Source organism: Narcine bancroftii, chromosome 7 (genome assembly GCF_036971445.1).
Source record: "Narcine bancroftii isolate sNarBan1 chromosome 7, sNarBan1.hap1, whole genome shotgun sequence".
NCBI classification, from domain to species: Eukaryota; Metazoa; Chordata; class Chondrichthyes; order Torpediniformes; family Narcinidae; genus Narcine; species Narcine bancroftii.
In genome coordinates, this window is record NC_091475.1 from 134526139 (window position 1) to 134540795 (window position 14657).

The 14657-nt window shown below is 37.9% G+C and overlaps 1 protein-coding gene across 7 annotated transcripts in view; it reads left to right on the forward strand.

Annotated features, from left to right (window-relative positions):
• poglut2 (protein O-glucosyltransferase 2) overlaps positions 1 to 14657 on the forward strand; it is a 96444-nt gene that overhangs the window by 12402 nt on the left and 69385 nt on the right. For 6 of the 7 annotated variants that reach the window (XM_069890702.1, XM_069890697.1, XM_069890700.1 and 3 more), the window contains exons 2-4: positions 939 to 1144; positions 8104 to 8309; positions 14281 to 14358. In XM_069890702.1, the coding sequence (XP_069746803.1) occupies positions 939 to 1144; positions 8104 to 8309; positions 14281 to 14358 (490 nt within the window). The remainder of the gene's footprint in view (positions 1 to 938; positions 1145 to 8103; positions 8310 to 14280; positions 14359 to 14657) is intronic. The other variant, XM_069890703.1, reaches the window with a different exon arrangement.

Consider the following 14657-nt stretch of genomic DNA (forward strand, 5'->3'; position numbering starts at 1 on the left):
GCTCCGGCGTCCTACTTTTGAGGTGGTTGATGCGGGGTGATGCGAGGGACGACCTCGCAGTGGAAACACCGCGGGTGACTTACTGGAAGTCGTGATTTTTCACCTGCGGTTTTCAATTGCTCATCGGACTTCCTGGTCACCTCACATTGCCCTGCATCACCTCGCATTCCTCGCATCACCGCTTATTCAATCGGTCGGTAGAAACAGTTCAGGTAGTCCAAAAATGCGCGGTGATGCGAGCGACAAAAAAATCGCGGTGATGCGAGGTGTCCTTAGTATAAACACAGCTTAAAACTCCTCAGAATTATGATGGACGTCAGCTGAGATTCTAGAGTGGGGTATGAACATCAACATTCTTCCAGAATTACATTTTCTGTTTTGAAAAATTGCTATTTTGTTAAAACATTGTTGACTGAAACATCTGTATTTTTCCCAAGTGTTTTTAATAATTGTATAGTATATTCTCAAATAAGAACACATTGTTGAGTGGTGCAAGTATTGCACCAAATGCTTTGTAATAATTAGTAATATGGTGTGGACATTGTTAACCAGTAATCTAATCAGAGTAGCTACACTGACTGTTAAAATACCACAGTGTTTAATAAACAATCTTTCTAATTTGGGAAGAAGTACTGGTCAACTAATTACACCAAGGCTTAGAATAATTTACAATTTTAAAGTTTTTCTGTTTAATGTAATTGATTACAATATTAGAGCATGTCTGTTTACCTGTGTAGTCAACATTGATGAAATTCATGTATTGATATTTTAAAAGTATTGTAAAGATCAATATATTTGCATGGTTCTCTGTGGTTTTGATGTTCTACTTTTTTTTGTGGCTAAAAGCTGCAAAGAATCATTAATCCATAATGTGTTTCTAACCATGTGAATGTATAAATGTTTGCACTGTTATCTGTGTATCTTATTTTTCCCTGTAGTTTTACCTCTTCACCAGGTGAAAATACATTTACAGTGAACATTAATTCCCTGGGTGAGGAATTCACTCGCATATGGGTGCAAGTATTGGACCGGAAGGATGGATCTTTCCTTGTCAGATACAGAATGTATTCAAGTTACAGGGATCTGGTCATTGAAATTAAATTCCGCGATGCACATGTTGCTCAGTCACCGTATCTTTTAAAAGGTACTTGAGATATTTGTTTGTATAATTATAGTACATCACAGTGGTTCAATATTGCCAGTGCATAAACATATTGATAAAACAGTATAATATTTCCAAGAAATCACAGCCAAGTTGCAGCTTGTGGAGCACATCATTTGACCATTTCCAATTTTAGTTCACTAACTTGCTGGAAATGTGTGCAATTATGGCAAGGATAGCCAGGCATTCTGAGATATTAGCCTATGAGATTCAAAGATTGAGAAAATAATGCGATTTAGTGTCAGTTCACATAAGGAAACATAAAAAGAAAAGGGGTATAAAAATTGGAAGTAGTAAGAAGAAAAAAGGCTAAAGGAAAGTAAGAATATTATGAAAAACCTGTCAAAATCTCGAGTAACCATTTATCAAGTGCAGTTATTTGATTACTCATTAAATTGTTACACTTTCTTTCATTGTGTTAGGTGTCGTCAGATCATTTAAAGGGATATATTTTTAAAAATTGTCAGCCCTAATTTTCTACAATGTAACATCATCTTGCCTCGTCTCTATTTTGTCCCTCATTTAAGAGAAAGTTGGATGTGTACATGGAGGAGAGGGGTTTGGAGGGTTATTGGCGGAAAGCAGGAGGTTTGAGCTAGTGGAGTTGTTCTAGTGAACCAGTGCGGACTTGAAAGGCCAACATGGCCTGTTTCTGCTCCGTAAATGGTTATACGGTTAATGAGTTTAAAGGACAACTAATTAATAGTGACAGAAGCAAAAAAAACAAACTGCTGGAGGAAATTAGTGGGTCCAACTGTATTTATGGAGAGAAATGGAAAGTTGCTGCTTTGGGTTGAAATCCTGCTTCAAGACTGAGAAAGGAGAGGAATACATGCAGTTTTTAATGCAGGTAATATGAAAGAGAGGGGAAGTGTTCAGTGGTTGATAGGTAGATGAAAGTGGGATGAAGGGTGATAGACAGGTGGATCCAGGTGGGGTAGAGTTGGGAAACAGCAATAGGGGAAGCACACAAATTGAAAAAATTAAAAGGAGGAGGGTAATGGAGCCAGTCAGGGGTTAGGGGAGGATGAAGGAAGGTGAGTGGAACCAAGTAGGAAAGGGATGGAGGCTGATGGGAACAAGTGAGGGAGGGGTGCAATGAGAGATGTGTTTTGAGTGGTAGGCAGGTAGAGAAGGGAAAAGCACTGTAAAGGTAGGAGTTTTGGAGCAGAGAAATTTGAGAGGATCTAGGTGGATGGGAAGGAGAGAAATATGGGCTCAAAATTACTTAACTGTTACTTAAAGTTGGAAATTCCGTGTTAATGCCATGGAGTTGCAGGCTGCCCAAGTGAATATGAGGTGTAGTTTTAAAAATTTGTTTTTGGACACCACACAGACAGTGGAGAAGGCCAAGAACAGATGGCTTGGTATGGGAATGGGGGGGAAATTAAAATGGCTGGAAACCAGGAGCTTCAGCTGGTCTATGAGGACAAAGCACAAGTATTTGACAAGTGGTTGGCTAGTTAGCTTTTGTTTTTGCTGATGTGGAGGTCACACTGAGAGGGCTGAATGCAGTGGATGAAGTTGGAGGAAGTGCATGTGAATCTGTTCCCTTGTTTGCTCTTCCCTTTCTGCCTACCCATGGATATAAACATCTCTTACGGGTATGATAATATTTCTTTTTTCTAAGCCCGGTAAGTTTACGAAACAGCAGCATGAGCATCAAATTCTTTATTTTCAATTATCCCCTTCCCACTCTGTCCCTTTCTCTCTCTTTCCCATCCACCTACATTCTCTCACACACACCCTTCTTTCCTAACCCCTGTTACCCTCTTCCTTTCCTCTTCCAAACCTACTCACTACCCACACACCCTAATCTCCACTTGGAGCAGTGTTGGAAGTAGACACAATAGTAGCATTTAAGACACTTCCAGATAGACACATGAATATTCAGGGATAGTGAGATGTGTTTCATGTGGAAACAGCAGATTTTTAATTTAATTTGCGTGACGTGTTTGGCGCAGATGTTGTGTGCCAGAGCACATGTTTCTGTGCTGTACTATATTCCAATGCTCCCATCAGGCCAGCTTTCCTCTCTTTTATGATTCCATCAACCTCCTCCTTCAGCAGCTGTTTCCACCCTCATTTTCCCCTCTCTCCTATCATTTTTCCCTTTTGTGTCTTTCCCTTTGTCTGCTTCCACTTATCACTGCTTTCAACTCCACCCCACCTGGCTTCATCCATGCTTCACCCCACCTGAGTCCATCTATCACCCACAACCCTCCCACTCTCCTTAATGCTGCCTGCCCATTTTCTCTCTCTTCTCTCAGTCCTGAATCGGGGTTTTGACCTGAAATGCTGACTGTCCATTTTCCTCCATGGATGCAGGCATTGTTTTTTTTGTTGTAGACTACAACAATAGTATTGTCTTCAATAATAACAGAAGATCTTTTGCTGAGATGCTATTTGTGTTTAGAAGATTGGGCAAAGTGAATCGATTAGCAGGTTCTGGAGATTAGCAAAACTGTCTATTTTAATCATTGACTTGCTAGTTTATACATTAATGATGGTATTTGTCATGAAGGCAGTTATTTCTCAGTTATTTGTGTGTATCATTGAAGAGATACAAGTAAATGTTTTTTGACTTCTCTGTTCATCGTATTTGCAACTCAATCATACTTTTCAACAGTACGGAAACTGGCCCTTGGTGAAAAAGTTGCCCTCTAGATCTTTAAATTTCTTCTTTCTCACCTTAACCTATGCCTTTTAGACTTATTCTCCCTCAACCTAAAGCAATTACACATGAAGGGTTCTCCACAGATCAAAAGCAAATTTATTGTCACCTGACTACATATACAACAAGATGAATTCGGGTTTCTCTGGCCACGGTGCACACACATACATACATAATACATTTCTCACACTATACATAATTACCATCTCTGCCAATTTTGACATTCACCACATAAATGTATTATTTATTTTTGATCTCCTGGCTGTTGCATATGGTGAATCAAGACTAAATATATTTCATTGGGAAGAGGAATTAGAAGGCATTACATCATTTATTAAAGGCACGCAGATGTAATGTAATCTTTATTTTAAACCCGTGCATTCAATACTCATTGTTTTAATATATTTGTTTATTGTTCATATCAAAATTTTTGAAAATGGAAAGCAGAGCCAGGTGAATGAGTTCATCTGAGTTCAAGCTAAAAAGCATGGTGATTCAAATTTTACTTATTACTACCACTATGCTACTCTTAACATGAATGACAAGGATGTATTTATAACATATTTTATATAATAACTCTTCCCAGACCAGACAGATCTGATCAAACAGATTTGAGATCAAAAATAAAAAGTCAGAAATTTGAAAGATTACAATGACATTCTAATATTTGATGCCAGAGAGTGATGAGAACCAACACGTGTTGCAAAAAGATGATGTTTGTATCATGCATTCAGTTTACAGTTGTGCTAGGAAGAGAGAAAATAATTTATTTGTGGAATTATCCGGCCACAATTTTATGTTTTTTAGCAGATGGTTTAATATTGGTAAAGTATTAAGGGAAGACATGATATGTGAAGGGGATTGGAAAAAACAGGTGAACATTAAATTTCTTTAGAGGGCATGGATTTCTCAATGGAGAAACAAAAATAGGAAATCTGGTGTGATGGATTACAGACCTTCCAAAGTGTTTTCACCAGTCTTTTTATCTTTTAAGCTTGGAGATGAGAAGCATTGTCTATAACTTTGCTGCATTGTCTGTGATCCAACTTGAAGCCAGTATAGGATCAGAGCCTGGCATCATATCTCTCTTGAGATGCTCTGCTATTTGGAAATCTTAACTTCCTGATTTCTCGTGTATCTTTACTGCAAAACTCCCTAGGTAGATTCCAATCCTAAATGGGATGGACACTGTCAGAGGAACTTCTTTAATGTGGGAGTGACAATCTAGCAAAATTTCAGTCCTATAAAGAATTACTATTCACAATGATATTGTGGCTGTATTGGTCTGTGACTGATGGATAATTTACATCTAATAAAGATGAAGCTCTATGTTCACTACTGTCTTTAGAATAATAATATATTATATATATAAAGTGTATGTAAAAAGTATATATATTATACATTATATATATAAAAATCATCTGATGTTTATAAAGTAACTTAACTGTATTATAGATACAGCATAGCGGTTCAAGAAGATGGTAAACCATAACCTCTCAAGAATAATTGTGAATAGTCAAAAATTGTCTTTGGCAGCAATGTCCATATCTTGTACACTATTTTAGAATAACACATAGTGTTTACTTCAGCAAATCATTCACATCATAATTATTTATTTTGTTTCATATTTTTTCAACTCCTTTTCCTTCAGTCATCTTAATCTTAATTTTAAATGTTGGCAATTTTCCTACCATGAAAGTGAATTCTAATGTCTCACAGAAAACTTCTGGAGAAACTCAGCAGGTATGCAGCATTCATAGAAAGGAAAAAGCAATGGATTCGACCTGCTGAGTTTCTCCTGTACTTTTGTGTTCCGCATGAGACCCCAGCATATGCAGATTTCTTGTTTACCTCCAAAGTCTCAATATTCTTGGTGAGAATTTTCAGACCTCTATGCCTTCTTAATTAATACATTTCTAATCCCTTACTTCAATAATTGAAGCTATCAGATGGCTTTTATTTTAAAAATTGTATTATTTATAATATGTTCCATATTAATGAAAAAATACTACTTTTAAGTCTTCCTTTGTATTTTTTCATACCAGGACACAAACACCTTGTTGATTCTCTGCTGTATTTTTTATAAAGTGTAATACTCTTTGTTAAGTTTTAAGTCTGATGTTGCCAACTTTCCTCTAAATGAGGTTTAGTTAATATCATGTACCTGTATAAGCCTACCATAACCTCTGATTATTTAAGCATCAAACTATTATGTGAAGAAAGAGAATTAGTCTTTTTACCATAAGCTTTTTAACTTGAGCTCCTGTTTTTTTTAATTTCCATGAACCTGCATCAGGAGCTCTGATGATGATCTGTAGCAATAATAATACTTTTCAGTATAATTAATGAAACCATAAAGAATAAGACCAGAAATAGACCAGCCCATCGCGTCTGCCCCACCATTTAATCATGAGCTGATCTATTTTTCCACTCAGCCTGGCCTTCTTCCTACTGCCTGGCCTTCTCCCCATAACCTTTGATGCCTGGCTAATTAAGAACCTATCAATCTCTGCCTTAAATTCACAGAATGACCTAGTCTTCATAACCGCCTGTGGCAACAATTTCCACAGATTTACCATCCTCTAGCTCACACATGTCAAACTCTGGCCCGCGGGCCAAATTTGGCCTGCGATATAATTATATTTGGCCCGCAAGATCATTTCAAAAATGTATTAGAGCTGGCCCGCCCTGCAGCGAGAGCCAATGCTGTTTTTTGGTAATGTCACCCCCACCATCCTCCCCCTTCATTGCACATCCTTCCCCACCCCCTAACTATCCCCTCCCCCCTAAAACCACCCTCCTTAAAAGATGGCCAGAATATTCTCAAAAAGGAATCCAGAATGGTAAAGTTCCACAAACCTTCTGCTGGGAATCCTAGCAACACCCGGGCATCAGATCCACGGGACGCGGAGGGAGCAAGAGTGTTGCAGGTCGACTGTGCAAACTTTGAGAACGGGGAAAACAAAATTGTAACACGAGAAGTCTGTCGATGTCATCAGCCGGCAAGCCAGTTGGAAGGCTCCCCGCACAACCAGTCACTTCTCCCACCTGTCAAGCGGTGCAGCGGATTGGCGAGTGCCTGTGATTTCCTGTCGGCGCAACGGACATGGCAGGCTGCGCATGGCCCCCACTGTTCCGCAAAGGCTGATCGGCAGCACGCTGGGCCTGAGTGGGTGGGTAAGCAGGGGTGGGCAGAGGGTGTAGGTGAGGAGTAATGGGCAGGGGAAGTTATGGTGGTGCGAGGGGCAGTTAGAGGGAGGGATGAGTAGAAGGAGGGGTGGATAGGGAAGAGGTAAAAGGGGAGGGGCAGGGCGAGTAGGGGAGTGGTGATTAGAGGGTGAGAGACGAGTAGAGGGAGGAACAGGTTGAGGGGAGAGGCAGTAGAGGGGCGTGTATAGGATGGGATGGGTAGAGGCAGAGCGAGTGGAGTGAGGGGTGAGTAGAGGTTGGGTAAAGGACTGGTCAGGTAGAGGGATAGTGGGTCGAGGGTGAATAGAGGCCTAGAGCCTGAGGAGTGAGCAGGAAATGCTGAGTCCTGATGCAGGCCAAAATGGACACAGCCTGTGAATGCTGACTACATCTCCACAGGGACCAAATAGGTTTCCCTCAGGTCAAGCAAAGGGTGAACTTGACCTGTACTCCTGACCTGTAACATTATCCTCCTAAAGTTATATCCTAAAGTTTAACATTACATATGTTGAAAGAAGAGAAAACATGCAGATGTTGTTAATAAATATTTAGTTCGGCCCTCGACTTTGTCCAAGTTTTTAATTTTGGCCCTCCGTGAATTTGAGTTTGACACCCCTGCTCTAGCTGAAGAAATTCCTCTGCATTTCTGTTCTAAGTGGAAACCTTTCAATCCTGAAGTTGTGCCCACTTTTCCTACACTCTTTTCTAATTATTTCGAGTGAATTTGCCAATTTTTATCTTTTGCCTTTTTATTATATATTTATGTTATCCATCTGATGTTTCATTTGATCTAATAAATAATTAGCGATATCCTGCACGCTAGTTTCTCCAACTCAGGATTAAAGGACTAACCTCCTATCCGTGTACTATGCCCTTGGTTGTTTTGAGAGAAAACAACATCTGGGCATCTGCCTTGATGAGATCATGATTCTTCTATTCTCTAATTATTGCTCATAAGAAAAGGATTTATAGCTATATGTAGTTTCTTTGGTTGAATGTTCTGTTGTTTCAATTTTATATTGTTTAGATTTTATTAGGGACGTTATTGGTAATAATAAATGAATGTTTCCTCTTCTAGGCCATGTGTACCACGAGTCCTGTAACTGTCCTCAAGCTGATGGAATCAAGTGGTACAAAGACATGCAGTGTCCTCTGTCTTTTCCACAGATTCAACGAGACTTAGCTCATTTTCCTTTTGTGGATCCAGAGCGCAATGCTATAGAAATTACAAAAAGATTTGGCCAAAGACAAAGTCTGTGCCATTACACAATAAAAGATAATAAGGTACTTTATGTTTGATTTTTATCTCAGACTTAACATTGTTACCAAATATACACCTTTAAAAAGAGTTTGGGAAAGATGTTTTATGTTTTAGTTTAAGCAGTAATAATATGTATAATATACTTTATTAATTGGAAAACCAAGCAGTGCCTTTTGTGCCAACTGTCATTATTTATAATGTGATAAATACCTGATCCATTAAAAAAAATATGCTTAGATGATTAATGTTCAAAATGAACTAGAACTAAAAGACAAAAATTTCTTGTTTATTTTTATTAAATGATGACATTGTTTAACGGGTTTAATGTATCATATAGATTGAACTTTGAATAAATGGGAAGGGGGGTGAGGGAGGGAGGGAAGGGAGGGGGGAAAAAGGGGAGAAAATGACACTGTATATTCAAGAGAAAAATATGTGTTTGTATTTTGGTCAGTATGGTTCATAGTGTGAAAAATTTAAAAATTTAAAAAAAAAAGATGAACTAGAACTCACTCTAGCCAGTAAATAAATTGTCAGGCATTGGCTATCTACCCTAACTCTTCACCTCAAAATATTTTGTCTCTCAGTCACGTCACCTTTCACCAAAATTAGCCAAGTCACATCCTCCTGATAGTGTGGTGAATGGAACTACATGCAATACATGCTTAAATAGCATCCTGGGATGGATTCCATCAGGCACTGGGGTTTTATCCATCTTAATGTGTGCCAATACATCCACCTTCCTGGCACAGGCAGGAATATCAGTGTACCTTCCCCTAACTCTTCATCCTCCACCTCTTTCTACCTAGTGAATACCAATGCTGAGTATTCATTTAGAATCCTCTGGCCCCACATAGATTTTCACCTTGGACTCTGAAGTGATCTACCCTTTTCCAAAGTCAAAGATCAAATTTATTGTCAGAGAACATACATGACATCACATTGAATCCTGAGATTCTTTTTTCTGCCAACCAGGCAGAATTTCTATTTATCCTGTACCCTGTACTCCCCTTTTGCTTCAGATATACACTTACATATGAAAGGCTTTGGGATTCTCATTAATCCTGCTTGCAAGTCCTTTGTGCATTTCAATTTCTTTTTGAATATTTTTCCTATAAACTCATTCAATACCAGACCCCTATGCTGATCTTTGATTTTAAAAAATTGAGTACTGCACAAAAGCAGTACTCTGGGTTTCCAGGCCAGAGTAGTTTAAAAACAAAGTAATAAAAGTTTCAACAAAATAATTTTACCTTGATGAAAGGCTCACGCCTGAAATATTGGTTATGTATCATATATTTGCTATATAAAGTACACAGTTGGACCTGCTGTATTTCTCCAGCATTGTTTTTTTACTTTAAAAATGCTATATGCAGACTTTTGTGTTTTAATACTTAATTTCAAATTTGAGGGAATGAGAATTATCAATGTTAATTTTTAATGCCGAGGAGCTTGTTTGGCAACATTAAGACGATAAAATTGATACGAGTCTTAGAGAGAAATGGATATATTTTAACTTTATGAGTTCACACTGTTCAACATATTAGAATGAGAGTTAGTTGGCATCTATCTACAGGATATGGAGGAGCAGCACGTTTGGCTATAGCTTCTGGATATGCAGAGTTACCACTGCCTTGGCAGTCATCTCTAGATGCTGTTCAGCTTGATTATAAATAGCAAAGACCAGCAAGTGTCACTTCATTCAAATTTTTGTCCAAAAATATTGTATAAATTAGAGCTGCAGACATATTGTATGGGATTTTCCATTGTCAAAAGGAAAGTAGGCAGTTTTGTAAAATAAGTAAACATTGTTTTTTTTTTAACAAAATGGCTAAAGGATGGAGCCAAATTCCATCAAAGGAACATCCAGTGCTGTAGCAACATCATTTACAGTGAATTTAGAAGCCCAACACCATGTGATGAGCAAGCTTAATTCATGCTTATTACTTCACATCCCAAGGTGCTGAAAGAAATAGAAGTTAGAGCAGATGCAATTGACTAAAATTCTCTGGGCTTTGGGCAGGTTCAGTCAGATTACAAGATTGCAAATATAAAACTACTGTTTTAAAAAGAAGATAGACATGGAGCAGATAACTATAACAGTTAACTTAATGCCTATGGTTGAGAAAATGTTTGAAGCTATCAGTAAGAAAGAAATAGCAAAGCATCTAGATAGAAATTGTTCCATCTGGTTCCTCATGGATTCAGAAAAGGCAGGATATGTATAACAAACTTACTGGAGTTTTTTGAGGATATAATGAGTGCAGTTGATACAGGGGAGCAGGTAGATGTTGTCTACTTGAAGCAGGGGGGTTGTCTCCACTGGCAGGTGAGACTAGAAATTGGGGACATAAAAGATTTTGGAAAGTAGATTTAAGACAGAGATAAGAAGGAACTGCTTCTTCCAGAGAGTAATAAATCTGTGAGGAATTCTCTGCCCAAGGAAACAGTAGAGGATGCCTCAATAAATATATTTAAGACCCAAATTTTTGAAGAACATGGGGAATTAAGGGTTATGGGGAATAGACATGTAAGTGGAACCAAGTCCACGGTGTGATCTACCATGATCTTATTTTATAGTGGAGCAGGCTCGATTGACCAGATGACCTATTCCTTCTCTTATTTCTTAGGTTCTCAGGATCTTACATATTTCATTCATTCACACCCTCCCTCCATCCCCATTCTTCTATTTTGTCTAAATCTTCCTCTTAAGGCAATCAGCCTAGACCAGTAAACCTCTGGACTCACATACACCGTAAATAAGAAAATCAGTACTGTACACAGTAGAAATACAGATACTATTTACTGTTATATAATGATCAAAATTGTAAAATTGCACAAAATTGCCTTAGTTTTCCATAAAGCAGATAAAGATTTGTCATTAGCTTCAGCATTCCTTTACAGTCAGAGAAAAGAACCAAAAGAAGAGTCCCCACAGAGTCACTGAGTGTCCATGGATTTGCCTCTAGTGCAGCCTCTGCAGCTCCACAAGATTTCAGTTCATTGTCAGCCCAAGCCCAGACACAATGAGGAAGCTTTCAGCATCAAGTGCCCTTCGGGAGCCCTCCTTACCCTCAGCCTATTCTTGAATCCTGGTTCCGATATATGGTTCTCATGTGTCAGGCTCCAGTAGCCTGATGTAAGTCCTTTGACCTCATTTCTTCAGACAGTAATGCTCTGCTCTTCCAGCTTTCACCATTTATTTTACTTGACAAGATGAACAAGTACATTTTCCCACATTATACTTGACTTTTCTCAATCTTTACCTTTCTAAATCCTTCTGAGGCCTCCTCATTCATGTCCTCATTATTTTTTATTTTCCTAACCATCTTTGTACAATAGCAAATTTAGCAACCATAAGTTTTGTTTTTTTCATCTGAGTAATTGAGGCCTGAGCATCAATTCCTGTCACACGCCACTCATTCCATCTTGCCAGCTGGAGTTATTTATGCTACACTGTATTCTATATTTCCCATTAGCAGGCAATATTCCATCCGTCACATTTTGTTTCTTCATGTATTGTAAACTTTCATTTTCTTCGATAATTTTAAAAAAAAATTTCACACTATGAAACATATTAACCAAAGTACACACAAACATTTCCCTCTTGAATATACACAGTGTCATTTTCTCCCCTTTTCCCCCCTCCCTCCTTCCCACCCCACCCCACTCCCCACCCACTAAACATTCAACATATACAATACATTAAACCCATTAACAATGTCATCACTCAATGAAAATAAACAAGAAAATTGTGTCATCTACTTTTACACACTGGGTCAGTTCATTTCGTCTTCTTCTCATTCTATCATTTTAGGGGGTGGAGGTCCACGGTAGGCCCTCTCTGTTGTGTTCCATGTACAGTTCCCAAATTTGTTCAAATACTGTGACGTTATTTCTTAAATTATATGTTATTTTTTCAAATGGAATATATTTATTCATTACTCTCAGGCTTTCCTCTGATTTCCAATTTGACATTATACATTGTTTTGCTACAGCTAAGGCTATCATAATAAATCTTTTTTGTGCTTCATCCAGTTTGAGGCCTAATTCTTTACTTCTTATATTACTTAGATTTTTTGGTATGTTGCTTTTTGTGATTTTATTTAATACCTGATATAGATCTTCCCAAAACTTTTGCACTTTCTCACATGCCCAAATTGCATGTACTGTTGTTCCTGTTTCCTTCTTGCAGTGAAAACATCTGTCTCATACTGTTGGGTCTCATTTATTTAACTTTTGGGGCGTGGTGTATAGCCTGTGTAACCAATTATATTGTATCATGTTTATATTTCTCATAGTTCCGGAGCTTAGCTTTTCCCATATTTCATTTTTTCTATCTTTGTTTAGATCTTGTTCCCACTTTTGTTTGGGTTTATAGTTTATTTCATCATTTTCTTTCTCTTGACAGCTTGATGTACATGTTTGTTATAAATCTTTTAATTATCATTGTGAAACAAACTTCCATGTTGATGCTCTAGTACACTATGCTGGACTTCGAGACCAGATGGAGAGTAGGGTTAACCATTTGGATGTTATTCAGTAGCATTTGGATGAAAGGTGATGGGCATCTGGGCCATGGCAGTAAAAATCTTGTTTTTTTTTTTAACTTCTTTCTCTTCCATTGTCAATTTTGGGGACTGTGATTCAGTCTCCTTTTTTGTGCCCATTCACCGACGTTTCCTTCTTTCTCTCTCCCTCTTATCCTTTTATCCATGTAGAATCATAATCAAAGACACTACTGACAGGTACAGTTGTTGGCGCAGACGTGCTGGGACAAAGTGCCCATTTCTATATATTTTGGGTGGCCATCAAGTACTGACACTGCAGGCTTTCTGTCCATCTGACCGATACCATGGTGTGTCTTTAGTACAAGACGGACCAGGCTCAGGGCGTGAAGAAGTTTATTTTGTGTTCTATGCTGTATGACTTTAGACTCTAATAGTGTACTATTGCTCCTTTAATCCTTATGGGATTGTTTTCAGATACCTCATCTTTTTTATCCGCCACACCACCTTTTTTTAAACCACTGAAAGAATACAAATATAATGCAAAATTCTGTCAGAGACACAGTACAGTGTACAATACAGGCAAAGCAGATCATTTTCAAAAATGCAGCAAAGTATAAAGTGGAGCGGCATGGTTGGCATAGCAGTTAGTGCAATGCCTTTACAGTGCCAATGAATCCCGCACTGTCTGTAAGGAGTTTGTACGTTCTCCCCTTATCTGTATGGGTTTTCACCGGATGCTCTGGTTTCCACCCACCATTCAAAATGTTCCAGGGATGTTAATTGTGGGTCATGGACTCATGAGCCGAAATGGTCTGTTACTGTGCTATATGTCTAAATTTTAAAATGTATATATTTAAAAGTAACAAAACATTCCATCAGACACAATTTAAGAAAAACAGCCAGTTTACAACATGTTATGTTGATAGTATAAATGAGATAGGCAAAGGAAAACAAAACAGCACAAATCAATAGGATAAATGCAAGTGCACATCAAATATTACATATTATTTCCCCAGGACATCAAAAACTACCAGGTTTGCACATATTTATGCAAATATATCAATAGTTTGTACTTCCTTTGCCCCTTAGATATACAAGCTAATTCAAAGTAATTTTCAAGCATTTGAGAGCAGAACAAATGCCAATTTATGTACAAATTTTATGTTGATTAAATTTCAGGTTGAAAAGATTTGTTTTATAAGATGTCTTAAGGATATAGTTTTAAATACGGGAGGTAATTCAAAAGTGCTGCAATCATGGCAAAGGAAAGAAATGGAAAAATAAACAAGCAGTGATGGTCCTTATTATCTCATCTTTGGGTCTTGAACCACTGGTGAATTTGTTATAAAGTACGTGGTCTATAATAAATAGGTGAAAAAGATGGAGAACCACTGAACTCACATATGTGGCAAGGATTGAAATGTGGATTATATTTAATGAAATTTAATATTCATGTTAATCAGACTTTTATAAAATATTTTAGGTTTATGTAAAAACATCTGGAGAACATGTTGGCTTTCGAATTTTCATGGATTCCATTTTGTTGTCTCTGACTCGGAAGGTGAGTTGTTTTGCTTATATTTAAAGAAGTTTTACATTTTTAGATGAGAGCAAAACTTTAATGTGTGAATCTGTTGCTGCGCTGTTGGCCCTGAATCAGAAGGCTGTAAGTTCAAACCTTACTTTGGAAACACTTTGATGAAGTCCAATGGACTGCTGCAATGCCAGATACACCAGCTATCAGATAAGACACAAAACCTTTTCATAGAGTTGGAAAAGTGTCCTGCGTTATCAGAAGAATTAAAGAGTACCCTTGATGTCTTCATCGTACGTATCCTTTAGTCCTCACTTGCTGTGAAA